This window comes from Wolffia australiana, chromosome 18 (genome assembly GCF_029677425.1).
Source record: "Wolffia australiana isolate 7733 chromosome 18, ASM2967742v1".
Lineage (NCBI taxonomy): Eukaryota > Viridiplantae > Streptophyta > Magnoliopsida > Alismatales > Araceae > Wolffia > Wolffia australiana.
The window spans coordinates 3,105,843-3,127,640 of record NC_135852.1 but is presented as its reverse complement, the minus strand read 5'-3'; the positions used below and the strand labels follow the sequence as shown (position 1 = coordinate 3,127,640).

General features: G+C 34.6%; 1 protein-coding gene across 1 annotated transcript; it reads right to left on the bottom strand.

Moving 5' to 3' along the window:
- Positions 1-3,987: 3,987 nt before the first annotated feature.
- On the bottom strand, positions 3,988-5,176 carry LOC144715103 (heavy metal-associated isoprenylated plant protein 39-like). The gene is made up of 3 exons (XM_078589993.1): positions 4,970-5,176; positions 4,728-4,803; positions 3,988-4,638 (listed from the first exon to the last, which is right to left on the bottom strand). The coding sequence occupies exons 1-3, from the start codon at positions 4,979-4,981 to the stop codon at positions 4,226-4,228; spliced, it is 501 nt and encodes a 166-aa protein (XP_078446119.1). The 5' UTR covers positions 4,982-5,176; the 3' UTR covers positions 3,988-4,225.
- Between the last annotated feature and the right edge of the window lie 16,622 nt (positions 5,177-21,798).

Below are 21,798 nucleotides of genomic sequence, written 5' to 3'. Positions count from 1 at the left end.
ATTTTGTAAAGCCTGTTAGTAATTTCTTCATAAGAAAATAAATTCAATCATTTTATTTGTATACATACATATTTATAATTTTTAGTTTTTAGAATGAGTTTTGATAAATAATTTATTTCCCTTTACAATTATGTATTAATTTACCATCAGGAACCATCAAGTCTATGTTTTTGGTTTATTCAATAATAACTTATTCATTATTGTAATAAGTTTTGCAAGAATTTAGTGGTTTATGCCATTGTTTTAATGCAGACTAAAAGTAATGTTCTAATGATTTTATAATGAATTTTGACTTCATATGAAATAAATGATTTGTAAAAGGGGGTGATCCACAAGGATGCAGTAATTGAACTTCATAATTTTTGTAGGCTTTGAAATGAAAGAGATAAGCCCACAAGTCAAAAATATATTTTTAGTGATTTTCAAGATTTAAAAAATTATAGTTAATCAGAAAGATAAACAAATATTACAAATATTATACATGATTCATATTAAATTTATTTAGTTATATAAATGATAAATATGTATTAATACATGATTTATCCCATTAAAATTATGTATTAATTTACCATCATAAACCATGAAATTCAATGTTTTTGGTTCATTAGATAATAAAAAATTATTATAATAATTTTGACAAGAAATAATTCAGAGGTTTATGCCATTGTTTTATTACAGACTTAAGCAAAAATTATAACGATTTTTTAATGATTTTTGACGTAAGACTCTATGAACTGCATAATTTTTATAGGCTTTGAAATGAAAGAGATAAGCCCACAAGTCAAAAATATATTATTATTATTATTATTATTATTATTATTTTGGATATAAAAATATAGTTAATCAGAAAGATTAAAAAATGATTATAAATATTATACATGTTTTTTCTTAAATTTATTAAATTATATAAAGGAGGAATATGTAGATATATTTCATTGAAATATTTTTAGCATTAAATTGAAAGCAAAATTGAGCAGAAACAATAAGTAATTTTTTTTAAGGTTTTCTGAAGTTCATTTGAAGACTAAAATAACTAGAGTAATAAATATAACTTTCACTGTCTAATTTTTTAGTTAATTTTAAAGTTAAAATTTTAAATATAAATATTTACATTTTAAGCAATGTCCTTGGGTCAAAGGGATCCCCCAGAGTAACCTGGACTTTGCCAAAATTGGGTTAAGCCATGATATTGGATCATGAGGGCTACCTTATAAAAGGTAAAATTTGAATGCACATTCAACACAATTTTGATAAAAATCAAATGATTGGAAATGAGGAATGGTGAATTGATCAAGTCTGAATGAAATTTAAGATGGAGAAACTAGAGGTAGTATTTAGTGTTTAGAGTGAGAAGAGTTTGTATTCTAGAGATAGACACAGTAGAAATAGAAGAAAAGTAGGGGAATGGATGGGGATGATGGTGAACTTTTAGATCTAGGTTTCTAAAGTCTTGATGCTCGTGTATTGAGCTGCCAATTCCTTACCCTAAACTTGGATCCTGTATAGCCTTTCCATTTGGCTAGCCACTTCTAGAGCTTGTCCAGAATGAGGTAACGATAGAGGAATAAAATATTTATACATAATTTGTTAGCTTAAATGCCATTCTACTTTTTGCCCTATTTTCTCTCCTTACCATTACTTCCTCTCTCCCCATTAATTGAATTTGAATTTCTGAAACTTAATCATTTGAAATTAATGTGCTTCATTAAAATGGAACTTAAAAGGAAAATTTTGTGGGATCAAAGATGTGGCCCACAACTTTCTAACTACACCTTGGACGTCCAAACCTGAAAAACTCCAATTTGGCCCAACAGACCAAAGAAACAGCTCTAAATCACACTAGATTCTCTAACCCATTAATCCTTATCCAGTTTAATTCCTGTAAATTTATTCACACATAGAACTTGAAAATATTCGTCAGTAATAAAACTTCTGGACATGGAAGTCAAGTAAGTTCGCTAAAATCCCAAAATGTGAATAAAGTGATGTCTACAGATAATTTTATAAATATTCATGTAATATAGTAAATAAAATGAGAAATGCAATATTTAAATGATTAAATTCATATAAAATGAATGGAATTAAAGACAAATTTATCATGTTATCAAAGTTGTTTGTAAAAGATAAACACATAATCAACTTTAGATGTTGTTTGTTGTGTACATGAGTAGATATGACACTGGAGAACTTGATTTGAAAAAAATCAATGATGACATGCCCCCAAAACTATCTACTCTGTCTTGGTGAACATGACCCAATGTATACCCCAATCTTGCCCATGGGTGACGTTGTGAAAAAATAAAACGGTGGATAATTACCATTATAGCTCTCATCATGTATTTGTTGACAATTGACTCGGCCATGAAGATAGTTTTTGTAAATGGAATGATACTTTGGTTGATATTTTTCACCATTTGACAGATGAAAATCCACTGGACGAAAAAAAACTTGTGGATAAGCACTGGATATCAGAAGCGTAAAAAAAAATCAGAAAGAGTTGGAGTTGTGATGTAAACAAACTCCAACTACATGTAATGACAAAAATGAGGCTTCTTGTTTATTACTTTTAACTTTAGCCACAAACATGATCTAGGAATGCTTCCATGGTGTTAAAGTCTTCTCTTTCCTTATATGCATATACCAAACTTTCTCTCACATACCTTGACTAAACCAAATTATTTTTTGATTTGATACATAATTTAAATTATGTAAAAATTAATGAAGCTGCATATTAGCATTCAGCACCATTGACTGTTGCTTGACGTGGTTTGTAGATAGTGAGTGCTAAATTCATCTATTTTGTTTTGCAAACAAGGTTCCATACTAATTTGGGATTCTCGATTGTATCAAGAAAGTGACAAAACTTTCTCATGTAACCTTGGAAGAATTTTTTACCAGGAGAAGCACCAGGATGGGATCCTTACCAAATTCCATGAGGCAGATTGACTCAAGATCATGCCATAATTGAACATCTGGTGTTTCATGAGTTGATAATAGCTTTTAACATATTTTAAATTCTACTATCTATACATTTCTGAATGGATTCCTTTTCATCTTTGCTAAAATAATGAGTTTTGAGAATAAAATTGCCATTGCGTGAAGCTAAATAGCTAAATTTTTTGAGATTGTCAAAGGAACCTCACTGATCTTCCTTGTCTTAACCCAATTTTGAATAAATTCTGCTGTGCTTATCTAGAAATGTGGAGAGCATTTCAAAGTGTTGTCTTGGTATGCACAGACATGGTTGAGCACCGTCCAAGTCAATGTTTGATCAAAATAACCAATAGATATCTTTCATTTCAAGTGATCAGTTAAACAATAGATAGATCTGAAATTGTGTAGACTTATAATACAGAAATGTCGCAATTGATATCTTTATTGCATATTGAATGAAAATAGATTGAGGATGAGCTCTTAGCTTTCAAAATAATAATCTTCATGGAAAAAGAAGAAGTTTTAAGACACAATAGTCCATTGAAAGTCATCATAAATAAGCTGAACATGTAATTCTGTTATTTTGAAGTCCAATTGTGAATGCATCCATTTATCAAGGTGTAAGTAAATCGAAGCTGATCTAAACAGTAAACCATTCTAGAAGCTCTTTCTTAATGGGGACACCCATTTCTTAAATTCAAATTGGAGTTCCATCATGGGCCCATAAAAGGTCATGTTTTGAGTAACCAATACATATCGTTTGGTTATGTACATGACACCAATCCACACTCCATCCCACTCGCACACCAACACATACCTTAGTTGAACGCCATACACAAGAATAAATGGGTATATATGTTTGATATTCTTATGTAATTTGAATTTCACCTAATTCTTGAGATTTTCTTAAGTTTTTTTTGGTAATAACAGCGGAATAAAGTCTACCTAAATAATGCAACATTAGTAACAAATAAAAGAATACTAGAACTAACCCTTAGTTTTGACAACTTCACTATTGCAATCGCACTCCGATTCCCCAAAAAAAAGCACATCTAAGAAAAATAGAACTGTGCACTGACATCTTATTTATTTATTGCACGGGTCAATTCAGAGTGTGACTTATAATAATATGAGAACATTGGGCATCAATGGCAGGCCCAAAACAAGCTGATAAGCTGCAAAAAGATACTCACATTGGCTGGGGGAATCTACCCTCTTTTCCAGCCATACACGTCTGTAGACTCTGTACACGTCGTCTTTGATGCCCAGTGGGGTTACTTGGACGACGTGTCTAGCAAATGACACAAGCGGTGGGGTCTTCCTCGCAGCTATGGACGACGTAGTGCACCGTCATCTGTGGGTTGTAGGCCCTGTACATCTTCACCAGCTCTGCAACCTGTTCATTCGGGTCCTTCTCCTTCTTCTCCTCTTTCGGTTCTTCTTTCTTCTTCTCCTCCTCCTTCTTGGGCTCTTCTTTCTTGGGCTCCTCCTTCTTCTCCTCCTTGGCAGCCTCCTTCTTCGGTTCTTCCTTCTTTGGCTCTTCCTTCTTCTCCTCTTTCTTGGGCTCCGGTTCTTTGGCTGGGCCAATCGAGACGACTTCTGTGCGCCAGAATTTGCGCAGCCTGCTCACCACTCGAACCGGGTCTATCATCCCCACCACCGTCATCTTCTTCTCCTTCAGGTCCATGCTTACAAAGTCAATACCTGCGGAGAAAACATAGATAAAAATCAAAATTTGAAACAAGTCTGTCTATCTGAAGCAAAGTAGTAGAAAGATAGAAAGGACGCTGTACCTATCAAGCCTGTTACAGTCTTCATGGCCTTCTTCTTTTCCTTGGCATCGACCACTTCAAGCTTCAGCACCAATTTCTGCACAAGGGTAAGAGGATGAATGATTCTGTGAGAAGAAAATACAGGAATAGATCCATGGACAGATGGGCAAAGTATGTAAGCCATGAAGAGGAAGAAAAAGTCCGAAGAAAGTGATATGGGAAACGGGTAATTCTCAACCGAGGAAAGCCAGCATATTACTTACCTTTTCCCCCATGGCGACTCCTTTGAAGTGAGATCTTGGAGAGAGAAATGGGAGAAGCGAGAAGCAAGAACAGATGAGAAGAAACGTGAAGGAGGAGAGTTGAGAGGATACAAAGCAGAGCCCCGGGCAAAAGGAAAGTTGTCTGACGAAGTGAATGGTGATATAAAGTCGTTGACAGAGGAGAAAGTTAGCTGACTAGGAAGGGTAAGCAGGGTAGCGGGTTGGCTCCCTCAGCCAACCCTAAAATAACCAAAAATAAAATTAAAATAAAAGATGGGGATGGGGAGATCGGTTCGGACGTCTCAGTTAGGGTGGCGGCCACTAATAAATAAACAAAGAATAATGAAGAAATACAAAAAAGACGGCAGTTCCTGACCCTTAATTTAAGCTCGACTTGTTTTTTTATTATGGAGAGGCTAGAAAAATTCTCACGTCGAGACAGAAGAAATGCAAGGCCAAAATGGGATCTTAAGTAGCGTCTCTCTTTCTCTTACTATCTTCAGATCTTGAGGGGTTCACTCCTTGCGAGTTGGGGCATAATCAAAAACACAGAACTTTATGGAAGACGTTGACACGGCCACATAATAGAAAGTTCAACTATGCATGAAGAATCGATGAACGATAAATGCCGTGCCCTGCCCTCTGGCGGCTTAAACATCTGGAAGAGTCCAGAAATTTATTCAAACTTATCAACAAGAACTAGGAAAAGATGGAGAGCTTGTAAGATGTTTGGTCCAGAAAAAGTCTCGCTTTTTATGCGAACATAGTTTGAAATAGATTAGTAATTACGACATCTTAACACGTCCGCTTCGCGATGCTTCTAATTCTTGGTGAAACAGTGCTTTATTAAAATATTTATTGTCGAACAATGCTTAAAACGAGGAATGAAAGTCAAAAGACTGACCTGGGATTCAATGTAAGAGAGAGAAACAATCATTTTTTCCTCGATCAATCCTTCTTAATTCTAGGCTTTTTACCCGTTTAATCATTTGGGAGGGGACTATAATGTTCTTATTCCTTAGTTTTGTGTGATGTCAATTTTTTCATTTTTTTATACGAGAATAACTTCTCCGCGCTTGACGAATGACGACTCATCTGTTCGACGTATTACATAGCCTGAATCAGTTTCTCTATTACCCCTATTCAATTCTCAAAATTTACCCCAGTAAACTTTTTACTCTTTGACTTTGGTTTTTAATGTTTATATTATTCGTTACCTTTTGCTTTCACTTTCTTTGAGAATAAATTTTCCTCTAAAATGGATCTAGTGTATTAATATTGGGAATTGATATTTGTGTCTAGTGTAAGCAATTTTTTTAAATTTAACTTTGGACTCAATCGGGAGAGACGACCTAAATTTCAGCATTATAATGGAAAAAGAAAAAGAAAATATCAAAACGGGATGTTAAGACCTGTGCACCCAACCTTCCATTACTGGAAGATACGACAAGGTAATCTGATGTGTATTTTTGGTCACTCAACAGTTTCATCTTTATATTTCGTGTGATGCCTTCCTACAGTCTAATCAAGCCTAACTTCAAAGATGTCACAATGACCAGTCATCTACGGTGACAGTGCCATTTCTCCATGAGGCAGACGAAGGTAGGATTTAAATACTAGCAAAAGTATGTTTTTGCATAATTCCCGAAAATCAGAAAAGAACCCACTAAAATCCTATTAACTGAACAATCAATAGATAGAGCCTACTAGATAAAGTTATTTTGCAATAGGAGCAATTCAGGAGGGGTAATCGTACATGAAACTTCTTGACTGGATTCCACCACAACGAAAAGTTAGGTAAAAAAGATGTACCAGATGATGTATTAATATCACTTCTCAAGTAATGTTATGGTCAAAATGGATATCTTTAACCCAGGAATTTTTCCCTTCAAAAAGGCACTTTTCATAGGTATAAATCAAATCCCAGGTCTTCACTTATTAATTGACCAAAACATGATTTTAATCAGTAAGAGCAAATACCTTTTGTCATCCATGAAAACTCTTGGTCCATAATAGCCAAACCGTATGTTACTGTGAGCTCAAACCTGATTTACAACCTTTGTAAAGTAGGAGAAAGATATCTCCTTGAGTATGAGTAAATTCCAAAATAGTATTTCTTCTTCAAATTGGGCCTTTTAGTACTCAATTGTATTAATGAATTGATCACATAGTGACATTGGATTTGCAAACATAAAAAAGTTGTTTTTCCTTTTCAGTTCAATTGTCTAATCCATACTGATGTAATATTTCAACTATTATGTAATTATGACTTATTCCCATGTCTCAACTGAATACATTTTATTTTTTAAGAAAACCAATGCCATTAGGTGAGAGGCTAAAATATCCAAACCTCATTGTCATCAATTTCAAATATAATCATGTTGAGTAAATAATTCTTCAAAATATAGGTGTCATAAGCTTTCATCCTCTGAACCTAGTAATTTCCCCCTCAACTCTAGTAGTTCATTATCTTTTCATTTCAAAAAACGGTAGCTTAATTATTTTAAGTTTCAAATCATTCAAAAATACTCAGCTTATGTCTAAGTCAGTTTTTATTTTTTCACATTTATAAATAGATTTTTAATTAATGATTCAGGATAAGTTGTGAATTAATCTTATCACAAGGTTTAAGAAATGAATTTAATAAATATTTAAATAAAATCATAAGTATTGTAGCATGCCACCCCAACAAAACTTAAGGAAACCATTTATTCCATCCAGTCATATTGATGAGTTGACAATTCATAAATGATAAAATACATATAAAAATGGAGTATCTTTCAATTATATATATAAGCAGAGATTTAACATTTGCATTTATAAAACTGGAGTGGTGATTTAAGAGCATATTTAGGTTATTCAGGTGACGTCAGTTCACGGGTAAATATTAAGTTCTCAAAAATAAATTTCAATAGATGTACAACTACATAGACTACTATATGAGAAAGACCAGGTAACTTTTAGGCATACATATAGATGAAAAGAAATCATACAATAGGGAATTAGGTTCTGACCAGGTGATGAATATGAGACTAATTATCATTCATGTAAATATGATATTTAAGTTCATATCTTCTTGGCCAGGTATCTTCTAGGCATAAAAATATGGCATGACCAACATTCAACAAAAAAAAAACTGTATTTTGATTTTCTTTCATTCATGACTATTTTTTTTATAAAATATTAACCTTTAACTATCACTGGTAAAATTATCTCTAAAATTTAATAATTACACATATAACAGGGGTATTGTGGGGAAATATATTTCTAAATCATCAAATTATAATGCATTGGCCTGTATCTTGGACATTGTCAAACATAATAATGATCTATCTAATCTTAGTTGGATCACCTTAGGTGATGTAATATGGAAGTTTATAGAATCCAGATTTTAATGTTTATTCATTGATAGGAATCCACACAGAATATATATACTGACTTATGGATTTGGCAAGTAAAGGCCCGCATATTAAAATGGATTATTTGATATAGATCACAACTCTCAACTGTAACATGATTTATTTATCACATTTATAAAGAGAAAAAAACATTACAAAACTATTAAATATTCCACATTTATTAATAGATTGCACTTAGGGTAATGTGAAATCTCAGATTGAATGTATATAGATATCAGAAACTTCATATAACATTAAATTTTCTTCAGAACTAATCAACTTCGTGCCTCAACACCTTTTTTGATAAAACATGTCCTAAGCTAAAACATTGAGGGGCTCAATAAATATTTGAATTCCCTCCCCCTCCCAAATTAAAGGTAAAATTTAAAGTAGTGATATATGAATTAGTAAAATTTTGACCTTTTATTGGTCAGACAAACTGATCACATAAAATATTTTATATCATGTATGTTTAACAACCACCGAAAGAAATGAGAAAAATATGCCGTATACGGCACTTACAATTGATAAATGGTTAAACTGAAGGAATTTTCACTCCCTTTGGAGTTAGATAGATCTCAAATTTCACCCCGAAATAGATTAAAAAATATGATTAGAAACTGAATTAATATTGATCAGCTTAAGGAAAATAAAAAATAACTCACTAAATTGAAAATTAAGCAATGGATGGGTTCAGTTCCATACATAAAATTCAATTTTAGGGAAGTTGGATTCCTACCCAGGCATTAATCAATTTAGGTAATTAATAGTTCATTAATAAAAAACAAGTTAAGTATTACTAAATAATTCTTGGATCATTACTGTGATACATAAAATAACCTCGCACCCTAGAGAGTATGATTTGGTGGTCCATTAGAAAGCTTTCTCCATGATGCCCAAATGGCTTGAATTCTTATGAAATATATTTGAAATTTACAGAGAACATAAATTACATTTTCAAGTTTTTTCTGTCACATTGCAAGAGGTCCTTTTAATCAAGAAGTGAGACTTCTAGGATCTCATCTTAACAGTCAAGAGTGGTGACCTTCGTTGGCAAGCCCCCAGACTGTCCCTTGAGCATTCAATAGTAGCATCCATCATCAATGAAGTGTACACAATTAGAGTCTGCATATCATCTGATATATTTAAATTTATATTCTTTTAATAATTTCCTTTTTAGACTTTTATTGCAAAATTTCTGAAAATTTTTGTTGGAATACTATAATTTCATTAAAAATACCTTAAGTATTTCATAACTAGTACCCCAATTGAAAACCCATGGCTTATTATATACAAAATGGCACAAATTATCGAGAAAATATTTTGATTTATATAAGTTAAATCCTAATGTTATAAAATAATTAATAGAATATTATATTTTGTGTGACATAAAATTTGAGTTAATGCTTGTTTCAGTCCATTTGAACTAAATATAATGCAATAGTACAAATGATTTCCAGACCTGTTGAGTGGTTTGATTGGTAAAGAACTGTTTTACTCAGAACCTTAGTCCATATTAACATTCCTCATTCACAGATCTGTTTTTAGCCCATATTAAGGAAAATCTTATCTTTCACATTTTTATAAACAGTCCAAATTTATGAATGAGATTTAAAACGTATTATACTTAATAATTGCACCCAGTGTATGTGTTTATGATGATGAATTAAAATTACATTAATGAATCTATTTGAATAATATGACTTCTTTATTTTTGAAATTATAATTTCAAAAATATCAAAATTATAATACAAAAAGAATAAGATCAATTTTTAGGAATTTGTTTTATACATATGAAATTTATTTATTTAAATGTAATGAATGTTTATTTAGTTTTTGAATTACTTTGCTATATATTTTTAAAAAATTAGAGTTAATGTAATGATGTTTTTATTTTGATGTACTATGATTCATATTCACAAGAGTTGATTCATCCCCCTATATTATTTGTTTTGGCAAAAACATGGAGTTGTGTGACTAGTCCTAGGTATTACTTGTACACCAATCCAGCCATGCCATGGACACCACCTAGGGGGTTAATTATTTTAAAATTTATTGTTAGGCATGGAGTGAATGTAATATTAATCAGAGTGTAAATCATTACACACACACACTTGGCATGTCCATGCCCATGAATGAAAGTAAAGGCATACAATAGTCATACTGTGGCAGGTAGCATAACATTCCTTAGATGCCAATGATTGTTGCCTCATGTTTTATTTGGTAAGTATCATAATGTATAAAAGAGCGAGAAAGAGTGAGAATGTATTATGTAGTTGGAAAAAGTATTTTTTTTCGAGTTCCCCTAACTTTGCTGTTGGTGTATGCTAGTTACCTCTGCCAATGGGATGGAAATCTGGTACATATAATGCCAACTGACAACTGTGAGTCACATTCTATAATTATACAATGAATGTTTCACTTCTCACAAAAGAGTAAGCTACCATGTAACCAGATGGCATATTATGTTATGTTAGTTTAATAGTTTGAATGCCATACCAGTGTGAAATTACATATTTGATGCTCCCTATGTGATCATAGAGGATAAGACCTCAATTGACTATGCCAAGACTCTCTTTGGCCATACCCTCTACATTGATCTTGAGAGAGGATTTGCCATGGCTGCCTAAATGAAGTCTATGAAAATGAGGTGATGCGGGTCAAAGAGGTCATGATTCTCTTCATTTGTAGTGCCTCACAGGTAACAAGTGACTAATATGCAAGATGTGTGATTATGCAATCGTATTATAACCATTTCTTAATGCATTAAATGATTTCATGTGTGTCCATGAGGAAACTTGTAAAATGAGAAAAAAAATCCTTTTGGAAATTCATATAGTCATTGGACTATGGTGATATACTGATTGAGGACAAGCTCAGAGTGTGCTGAAGAGGTAAAGATCCTACAAAGATACTCTGGTGGAGTCCGGGTAGTGGGGGTGGCTAGAATAGGATGCTAGTATATCCTAATTTGATGCCATCATTTCGTATCAAACTGTCAATGGAAAAATATAGTTTCCTTATCTTAACTTGTGGAGAGTTGGGGTAAAAATGGCATCATAAGCTGATGTGGTGACCAATACACGTCCTTCAATTATCCATGAAGAGTTCACGCTGCATAGATATCCAAAGGAATAAATATATGTCAGAGATAATCTGTAGGTATCATATGAAACTACCCAAGCATGTGCAGGGAATTTATGTTGAAAGTGATCCCACTTGGAATAGCAAGAGTAATTCCCATCACATGTGAGTGTCAATATAGGATGGTTAGGTAGGGAATCTAGCTCAATGTTCATAGCATCATTTAATGTTTCTAACCGATGTCCATGTTGCTCCCATAAGAGTCCACGTTCTTTCTTCATCTTCTGTTAAATTAATGATTTCCTTAAAAAAGAGTGTAACCAAGTAAAGCGATACAAAGAAGAGAAAAGAGTAATTTATCTAGAGGAGGTCAAATGTTCTCAGCCGTTTTATACTAGACAGGGTATCAAAACCCTTCGTGCCAGTCCTACGAGGATACTATCCCCTTAAAGTCTCTCCTCACCTTGTTTAATGTCCAATAGCAATTACCCTGGCCAGATTGATCAAGTCACAGTTCAATACCCAACTTGCAATCTGATTCACTTGCGTTCTTAGTTAGAAACTTCAATTTTTTGGTGTCCTTAGGTAAGTCCTTGGTAATTGCACTTCCCATGAACTGACTCCAAGAGCTCCACTTGTCACTTTTTACTCCCTTCAGGCTAACTTGCCTTTTTGAAGTCTTTGAGCTACATGCTTGATACACCGAGTCCAAGTAGGTCTGCTTAACCTGATATTACATGATCCTATTAGCTTTAGAGTAAAAGCGCTATGGATTGACCATATGCTCAACTTCCAAGACTTTTACCCAGTCTATAACACAAACTCATTGAGAGTTTAACCCTCACTGTTACTAGTTAGCATGAATCACCCAAAGTCAATCAATAGTCACATATAGGTGTTTGTATTTACCCCTATATTCAACAAGATATATAAGAATAATGATGATTAAAATTGAAGAACACTGTCAAATGGCACTGAACAAAATAGAAAATAATAAATAAATTTAATTTTCTTTGTTTCTTAACTTAGACTTTATGAAGCTGTCTTTGGTCTCTGAAGCAGACTAAACTTTTTACTAATGGATTGGAATCTCTCTCTGACTGCTTAGACTTCTAGCTTATATGCCCCTGAAGTATAAAATATAAAGTGTGAGGCTCTATGGGTATATGTGACCCTTTGAACAAATTCGTAAGATAATCCCAAATGTCTCCATGATGAATGAATGAAATATGAAAATAATTACCTTGAGATCACTCTACTTGTTGTTCTAAGTCAAACCTGAATTATTAGTTATTCAAATGAAATCTTCGCAAAACAAAGGTTTATTAAAATTTCTTATAACAATTCCAGAATTTTCTCAAATCCAGATCAATTTCTCAAGCTTAAGGAAATTAAGCTCAAAACTTTAACATATCAAGAACTAAGAAGTTTATGAGTTCCAGCATATTAATATATTGAAATTAAAATCAAGACATTCAGAATATAGGCCAAGTTTCTATCAGAAAGCTATGCTGTCAAGATCAAGTTCCAAACGGACAGAATATTCTCTATAATTTGGATATTGTAAAAATTAGTAATTTTCTATTTTACCAAAATCAAATGAAAAGGGATAAAAAGAATATCTCAATACTTTAACAAAAATAAATCAAATATTTAAATTTTGAAAGATTGATAAAAAAAATTTCAAGTTATGAATGCAGAATTAAAACATTATACCTAAAAAAAATTATAATCAAGTAATTATAAGAAAGAATTTCAATTTCTTAAACTTCAATCTCAATTCAAAAACTATAGATTTAAGAGAATACAACTCTTAAAATGAAATGTAGTTTTAGATCTCAAGAAATTCTGATTTAGAAATATGAGTTTAGAATTTCAGTATATAGAAACTGATTTAATGTTTTATATTTTGAAAATAGAAATGTTAAACGTGAATTAAATATTCCAAAAATCAGAAAATGAAATACTGTGTTTCAAATTGCTGAAAGCTGATATTGAATTGTAAATTTTGAATTTGACCAATCATAAATTGTAATGTAGAGTTTGAATATAGAAGTTGGAATTTTGGATGTGAATCGGGAATTTCAAAAGTCTGAAAAAAGACATCCATATTTTTTTATCTTAGAAATCATTCTTTTAAAAACATCTGATCTAGATATTCAAAATCTTAGGGAGACCAGAAAATGGATAATGGAAGTTCAAGATTCATGAAAGAGGATTTCAAAATCTGTTATGAAAATCAGTTTTGAGGAAGAATTATATCACTACAATTCAATTTTTAAATATTAGATGAAAATTGATTGGATGTTTGCGTACATGCAGTCAATAGCCATAAAGTTCATGTAGTTGATTTGTAGCGACACATGAGAGATTCATCACGTTGTTGTTAAAACATAGAGCTGGAGTTGGAAAGAGGTGTTTCCTTGATCCCTAGAGAGAAAATCCTGAGAGTTTGTTGATCGTTAAGGAGAGTTCTAGGAGGTTCAATAATGGAGCGCACCAGCTTGCTCCATCAGAGACGTCATCGGAGTTGGCATCATCGCAAACGACGACCCGCTGGTTCACGGCCCACCCGACCGGCACGCCAAGGCGACGGTGAAAACATCCTGGTTTAACACCCCGGGTCAAAAGCACGATTGTGCCATCGCATGTTTTGAACTTCTCGTCGGCTCATGCTCGTCCTATGTTTTCATCTACATCGAGTCCATGTTTGTCGTGTCGTGTCTGTATCATCGTGTCATGTTCGTATCGTCATGCGTCATCGAGTCATTTAATTTTCAATGTTTTGTGTTTGTGTTAAAGGGGGTCATTATGTATACAGACCCCCTTATTGGACCCCTCCCATTTGAACCCACCTTAAGGGGCCTATCTTGACCTCCTATATAAGGAAGAGATGGGCACCCTAAGGTAGTTAAATCAGGATTGTTTATCATGGAAGTTACGATCGTCTAGATCTCACCAGCAGGAAGAAGAGAGGAGGGAGGAGGAAGGAAGAGAGAAGGAGAGGAAGGAAAAACAAGCAGAAGAAGTAGGGTGGGGGGGGGGTTGATCTGCTCAGCCGCATCTGGGCGATCTGCTCCTAGTGGCCTCATTCTCTTACGACGACACGACGAGGCGACTAACCAGCCAATAGCACCACCCGCGACCCTGCTCGCGCCTCTCTCTGTGCATTGTCGCAATCTTTAGCATGCACGTACACCTGACTCTGCCGGTAACCATCACTACAGCCGCTCGACGACACAATCACTATCGCCTGTGGTCGCCTCTTCGCAGCACCTGGAGCCGCTTCTTAGCCGTGCCTGACCATCGTACTCCCGATAATGAACATCGTTGACCAGCTCTGGATGCGCTGATCTGCCAATACAGTCGCGGTCGTCGATCTTGTACCACCGCCTCCCACTCCTCCTCGCCTTCGCTCGCCAACTTCACGCTCCTGCACCGCGACACTACCGCAAGTTGAGCTAAGCCATGCCCGTTCACGACACGCCTCCGCCTACCTGTCAGCACCGGGCCATGCCTAACGAAGACTCTGATGACGAACACTACCACTGACGAGGTACGTTGTTTCCCCTGCTCGTCAATTATATTATGTCTTATAGTATATTCTCAGCTGCCTCCACCGCGATCGAGTTAGTTTAGGTGAGAGAATATACTAAGAAAACTACGTCACGAGTGAATTCTTCGGTATGGGTTGACGACATAGTCACTGTCGCCACTCCGAAGAGGGTCACAAGGTCACCCTCACCGATCGTTCACCCGAAGCTCAGAGCTCAGCGAATCTCCACGAGTCAGGGCCTGCACGTACATCCGCCTAGGGTTCACATCATCACGTAGTTACATCCCATTAGAGAATTATTCGTTGAACGACGCCATTGATGACATCTGAGCTCATTTTTGTATCAAAATATCATTTCAAAAACCCGACCAGACAACGTCCTTGACAACGTCCGACATCATTTTGGTATCAGAGCATCATCTCGATATCCGTCGGACAACCTCATCGGCGACGTCTGACATCATTCAAAAACAGTTCCCACTTTGTTCTATTTTCACTAGACGACAGATATACTAAGACAGATATATCTTCTCACCAATCTTGAGATTGTTGTTGCCAATGGAAACCTTTAGTACGAGAGATCATTGATAGTGTACAGGGCAAGGAGAGAATTTTTCCAAAAAGAGGCAATCGTGAGAAAAAGAAAAAGTAAAAAGTTTTAATTTATTTTCTCTTAAAAATGTTACATATAAAATAAATATAAAGAGAAAAAACTAAAACACCCTTTTAAGAGAAACGAAAGAATCTCTTGTATATTAGATGAAAAATATATAAATTTACCCAAATATTTAAAATTAAAGTAGAATGTCTAAATATCGTAAAAATTATATTCGATCAGCACATCAAACATAATAAATTAATAGGAAATTAATGATATTAAATGATAAAATTAGAGAGAATGGAAAACTTATTCGAGATGATCCAAGGCTGGTTTCATCACATTGCCATCGGTCGGTACCTACATTCATGAAAACATAAAGTTGTCTAATGGTTTTTGCTGAATAAATTATTAGTTTCTTATAACCATAACTGATACTTACTTTCATGAACAGCAAATGAGCCGCTAATAAAAATATCTAACTCATTTCAAGTTACATCGACCTCATGATGAGCACACTTTTCTGTACTTTGTTGTTATAAAGAGTCCTAATGGGCAGCTTGTGGACTGCATATGGCACAATACACCACAATAAATTCTTATGAAGTATGTTCATGATATCTTACAAACCCTGATTCCTAAAAACATTTGGTTTGTTGACATGCCTTTTCAAAGGAGCCTAATAGGGCAGTATGTCGAGACAACATGAAGCTTTTCACAAAAGTAGTCTAGTCATACATGGTATGACCGCTTCCGTCTCGTAGAGATGGAAGTTTACCAATTTGACCCTCTATTTTGATGCACACTGCAATCTCAGTCTCATCTAATGCATTGAAGAGTGAAGAATCATTCGATGTTGAGGTAAGGAGCAAAGCATCTTTTCTCTTAGGTAATAGTAAGGCCAAGAGGAGAAGCATCTTTGTCCTTATCAGGTGTTTTGGTACGCTTTTCAATACCCTTTTTCACTCAATAATGAGCTGTACATGAGGGTTGGGTAGAGGTGGAAGCTACTCTAGGCTAAGCTAGGCTCTTGTGAGCAGGTAGTGGGGCCATTGATTGTGTTGTTTTCTTAGGTCTCAATTGAATGGTACTTGGAGGACGCTTACTTGGTGACAACCCCGTACTAGATTCCTTTCCTCTATGATGTATTCATTATAGGAAAAGGGCGGGAAAAAGATGGGAGTGATTACTTGTAAAGTCTGGGTTGTTCTTTGGCTACAAGTTTAATGTTATTATATAGGGAAGTATAATCTATGCAAATCAGGGTAGGTTCTCATACACAATGGGTGGATGGATCATCTCGGCCCCATTCCTAACTAATATCATAGTGTGTAGAGGTACTGACATGCCATCCTCAACACATACTAATGCATATCCTATGTTGTTGGAAAACTGTACATCTTTGCCAAGATATATAAATATTTCAACAACATTTGACAATGAGTCAAGGGCATTGGGCAAAGTATATGAGGTTGAGCCAAAAAAATCCAATCCATGCTAGGACATAATGTGGTTAATAATCTAGTATACTTCCTGGTTTCTTCATTGTCCAATTGTTAATGTGCATAACTAATCCACTAATCATCCTTCTAGTGCAGCTCAATGCCTTCTTAAAGTCACTATACAACTAAAATCGAGTAAATATTATGGGATGGTTTTCTATGACAGCAGATCCCACGAAGTTATTATCCGTTAAGTACCTCTTTGTTCTGTCTTCGATGAGAATATATTTGGTGATAAATGTCCCCATTATATTTTTGTTTGAAAGATGCTGCCATTTGTGAATTATCCTCCTTTGAGAATGAGATGAGTCTCATATCATCAATGTAGACAGGGAGTAGTATGTCCTAATGGTCATAAATAAAGTATCCCAGAGTGCGTGATGGCTGATCTGACACTTTCAAGGGCCAACTCAATAGGAGATGAGAGGTCAAGACCAACGATGCCCATGCCTACAAGGTGATATCGTCGTGGCTGGTTGATAAATAGTGGTGTGAAGGTGGTCTATAGTTACAACAAGGGTATTGTGTCTTTTGTACTATGGCCCTATTAGGCATATCCACATGTGTTATTTCAAAGTTGAATAAATCTACTTAAACAATGTTAACACATGTTGAGTGAGGTTCATCTCATCCAACAGGGATGCCACCCAAATATATCCACTTGAGGTCAGTCAGATGTGTGGGATCAACTAACGTGAGTCAGAAGACATGAATAGGTGACGGTAAGATGAGATGAGAACGAAGGGGAAATGATTAGAGATATCTTATCTTGGGTTTAAAATTCAAATTAATGTTTGATTTAAAATAGAAGGGTTTGAAGGTGACACACAATGGAGATTACAGGATGAGAGGTGGTGATGAAGAATGGTGGAAGTAGGAGTTAAATGATGAATGAAGATGATGAAGATAGCAGTTTAGGTTTTCTTAGGCAAAAAGAGAGAGGAATACATGACAAGATCATGACAGAGTAGATGATATGCGACAATTGATGGTATATGATGATAGATGGTGATGGATGATTAATGATGGTGAATGGTGATGATGAATATTACCTTCATAAGTGAATGTGTTGAAGAATGATCAATGTAAGGCAAGAGACTAACCTTATATACCTATATTCTGCTGGGATCAATGTATCTATTTTATGGAAATCAGCCTCACCATTTCTCTGTTGACCTTCTTTAAGAACTCAAGACACCAAGAACACTCTTGATGGACCTTCAAAACTTCACTTTCTTCTAATCTGCCTCTCTTAGAGGAAGTGAACTCCAATATATTTTTTATAAGGATCGAGAGCTCAATTTATAGATCTAACCAAATAGATAGATAGAGGAAAGAAAGACAATGCTACCCTCAAAATTTTAGCTCAGTGGGGATTGTCGGTGTTAGTTTAAATGGTTAAGGAATAACCTGAGAAGGAGGGCTGGGTGAATTAGCTTCTCTAGCTATGTTACCTTTTTCTTATTCAGTAACCTAGAATTTTTCTGTCTAGGAAATGGGGTAGAGGAAATGGGAAACACAATTATTTTTTGATAACTTAGGCTAATCCTTAATGTTCTTCAAGGTTATCCATTCTTAGGCGATAATTTGCTCGAACCGTGTTTGTGTGAATACCCCCCAAGAAAATCACTTGGAAATTGGCCTGAACATGGATACCAAAAAAAGAAAAAATCGATGAAGCTTTGTCGTCCTCAACCCCCAAAGTCTGTTATAGAACACCATTGCTTGACCTACTTCAGCTTGGCCCCAAATCCTTCTTCTTATGGCTCCCATAGCTTTAACCTGACTGGCCTCAATGATCTAGGAAAAACATTAAATTTCTAACCCATATGTATTTCTCCTCAGCAACACTTTGGATATAATCACTCCTTAAGTAGTATCAAGGACAAGGTCTAAATTCATGTACTTCAGAAATAAAATTTTTAGATTCAAAATTTAATGCTTCAGATAAAAAATTGCAAATGTAATTATGACATTCTGGAACCAATACCTCCCTCTTTGATGTCATTCTTTCCTCGAGTCCAATTTTCCTCCATGTTTCTCTTTGGATGAAATTTGTTGATTCATATTTTACCTTTGGAACTTAAAAATAAAATATCTTCTTCATCCCTCCACCAAATGAGACAAGTCCAACGGTTATGGTTTTGTAATACGATTACAAACATGTTAGATCTCTTAGTGGAGTAATATAAATCACAAGAGTTGAATCTTCCAATTTTCTCAGTTAACTGCCTAATTCTTCCACGTCCAAGTTTAAACCCCCGAAACTCTTTAAAACTCAATTGAAAGTTGTGACTCTAAGTTCTATGGATTTTTATGAATGTTAGATAATGTTCATAAGTTGAAAAAAACTCAAAATTAATGTAACAAATATGTGTAATATCTCATTATTATCACAAAAAAGTCAACGATGTGCAAAATCCAGAAGTCAGCCTTCTTTCTTTTGAATCATGAATCAGCCTGCACCAAAAACTATAATTCTAGTTTCTATAGACTCAGATTAATGTTAGGAACAACTTTCCTCTTGAAGAAATGCTGAAAAACTTCTCGAGAAATACTTCAGAGAGTGAAAGATTGCTTTAGCTTTTGTACTTGTGATAAGATGCAAACTATCATAGAAATTTCATGCATAATCATAAATTTCTGCATCTAAATGTGCATATTTGCATGTTATCATGCTTTAAACCTATTCAAATTGCCTTTAATCTGAACTTATTAATTTTATACATTTTCTAGAACTTAATAGATTTTTGGACTTTAGATTCATGAAGAAAGTAATTTTACATGAAAAACACTACACATGTCACCGGTACTACCAAATCATATTTACGTTACTGTTACGGATATCCAAGTATTCTCTCGGTTCGGTCGTGCTTCTGGTTTCCATTCCCATCATCATATTGATGGAAACTCCTCGTGCTCTGCCATAAGAACTTGGAGTCCGTATCATGGTGAAGGCGCGGAAGCGGTGAATATTAAGATGAAGACGAGCGTGAAGATGAATCTGAAGATTCAGAAGAAGTGTAGAAGTCAAACTCCACTCCCATTTTAGAGTGGAAATCCGTCGCGTCGTGGGCTGTCGGTCTTGTCGTTGAACACGTAACCGAAGCCACGCCACCACTATCTATATATGATTCCCTTTTTCGAACGTGACTAACCCAATAGCAGATTCCACAGCTGCCACTGTTGGAACTAATGAAGCAAATGATTGACCCATCATATCATCCAAAGAAACGGAAAATACCAAAAAGTTTGAATTAACTGCTAATAACATTAATTCAATTGGCATTGACATAATAGGAATATTTCATCTATTAAGGAGGATTCCCCGAATACCTAAAATAGAGATGATCATCGAAAATGTAAAATATTTTATAGGATCCGTTTCGGGAACGTGGAATGTCAGTCAGAGAAATTCAAATTCTAGTCTGTGTATCTAGTTCTAAAAGAACTGGGGGCCCGACTCCTCCCCAGGTCAATGGCTCAGGGACTCTATTACATAAGTTGATTCCTAATTTTTTATCTCATCATGTTATCTCATCATGTTATCTCATCATGTAAGATAAATAAGCAGTTTTTATTTTATTAACTGAGAACCTTGCTAATGGATCTTTACTGTGCTTCTTTTATCAATTGGATCCTTTATCCATAGAAAGAGTATATAGGCTTCATATTATGTTGGTATTTATTTTGTTCCCCTGAAATCTCTTTCTTTGCGTATTCTACTTCTTGGGGTCATTTACTTTGTAACCTTCATTGATTAGCTTCTTCGTTTCTTCGTTATTCCTTGTCGGAACCTTGATTGTTTGTTGATTCCTCTTCTCCACGTTACTTTTTCGGGCATAGCAACAATGAGACTGCTGATCATATAAAAAGATATGCAGGACCTTTATCGTTTGGGTGTTTACTAATTTTTCTATATTTTTTTCCAAATTTTCTTAAAATTTCCTACACCAGATTCACAGAGAGATTCCTTTCATAATGGCTCAAGCAAATACATAAATACTTTTTTTTCGTATAAAATGAAAACTTTTTAGCCACTTGATTTAATCCGAAGACCCAAAGAAATTAAAATCCAGAATGTGTAGGGAAAGATGAGCTAGAAACAGCTAGAGGAGAGAGGAAATGAAGAAATCAGATTGCCATGATGAATGAAATTTGAAACCACGATATCGTAAGATCCGACTGTTGGATAGACCTTAAATTTTGATGGTAGCTTTTTTGTTTCCAATTTTTCCATCCATTACAGGGATTTTGAAACAAATGTCGTGAAGGAGGGAAAACCACTTTCAACTTGCCCCAACAATAGTTTTATGGGAAGGACACAACAAGCTTTGGAAGTCAAATTTTTCTGTAGTTAATGAGTTAAACTGGCGAGTTTATTCTTCTCATCATGATCTTCTATTTATTTATTTTTTTGCCAAAATGAAGAGCATGGTTAAAATATTCATACACTAGGGGGACTTATTGAGGGGAGAGCATCACCATAGATCTAGAATGAAATCTAAAATAAAAATTAGATAGGCCATCCATCATTTCTAGAAAAAAATTTAGGTTGAATCTGTTATTACCTACATCTTATTACGCACTTCTCCTTAGCTTCCCTTTACAATCTTCTGTCCCTCTAGAGAGAATCAAGATCATTAAGGGGTAGGATTTCTTTACATTTACTTCTTCATTTAGGTATTAAC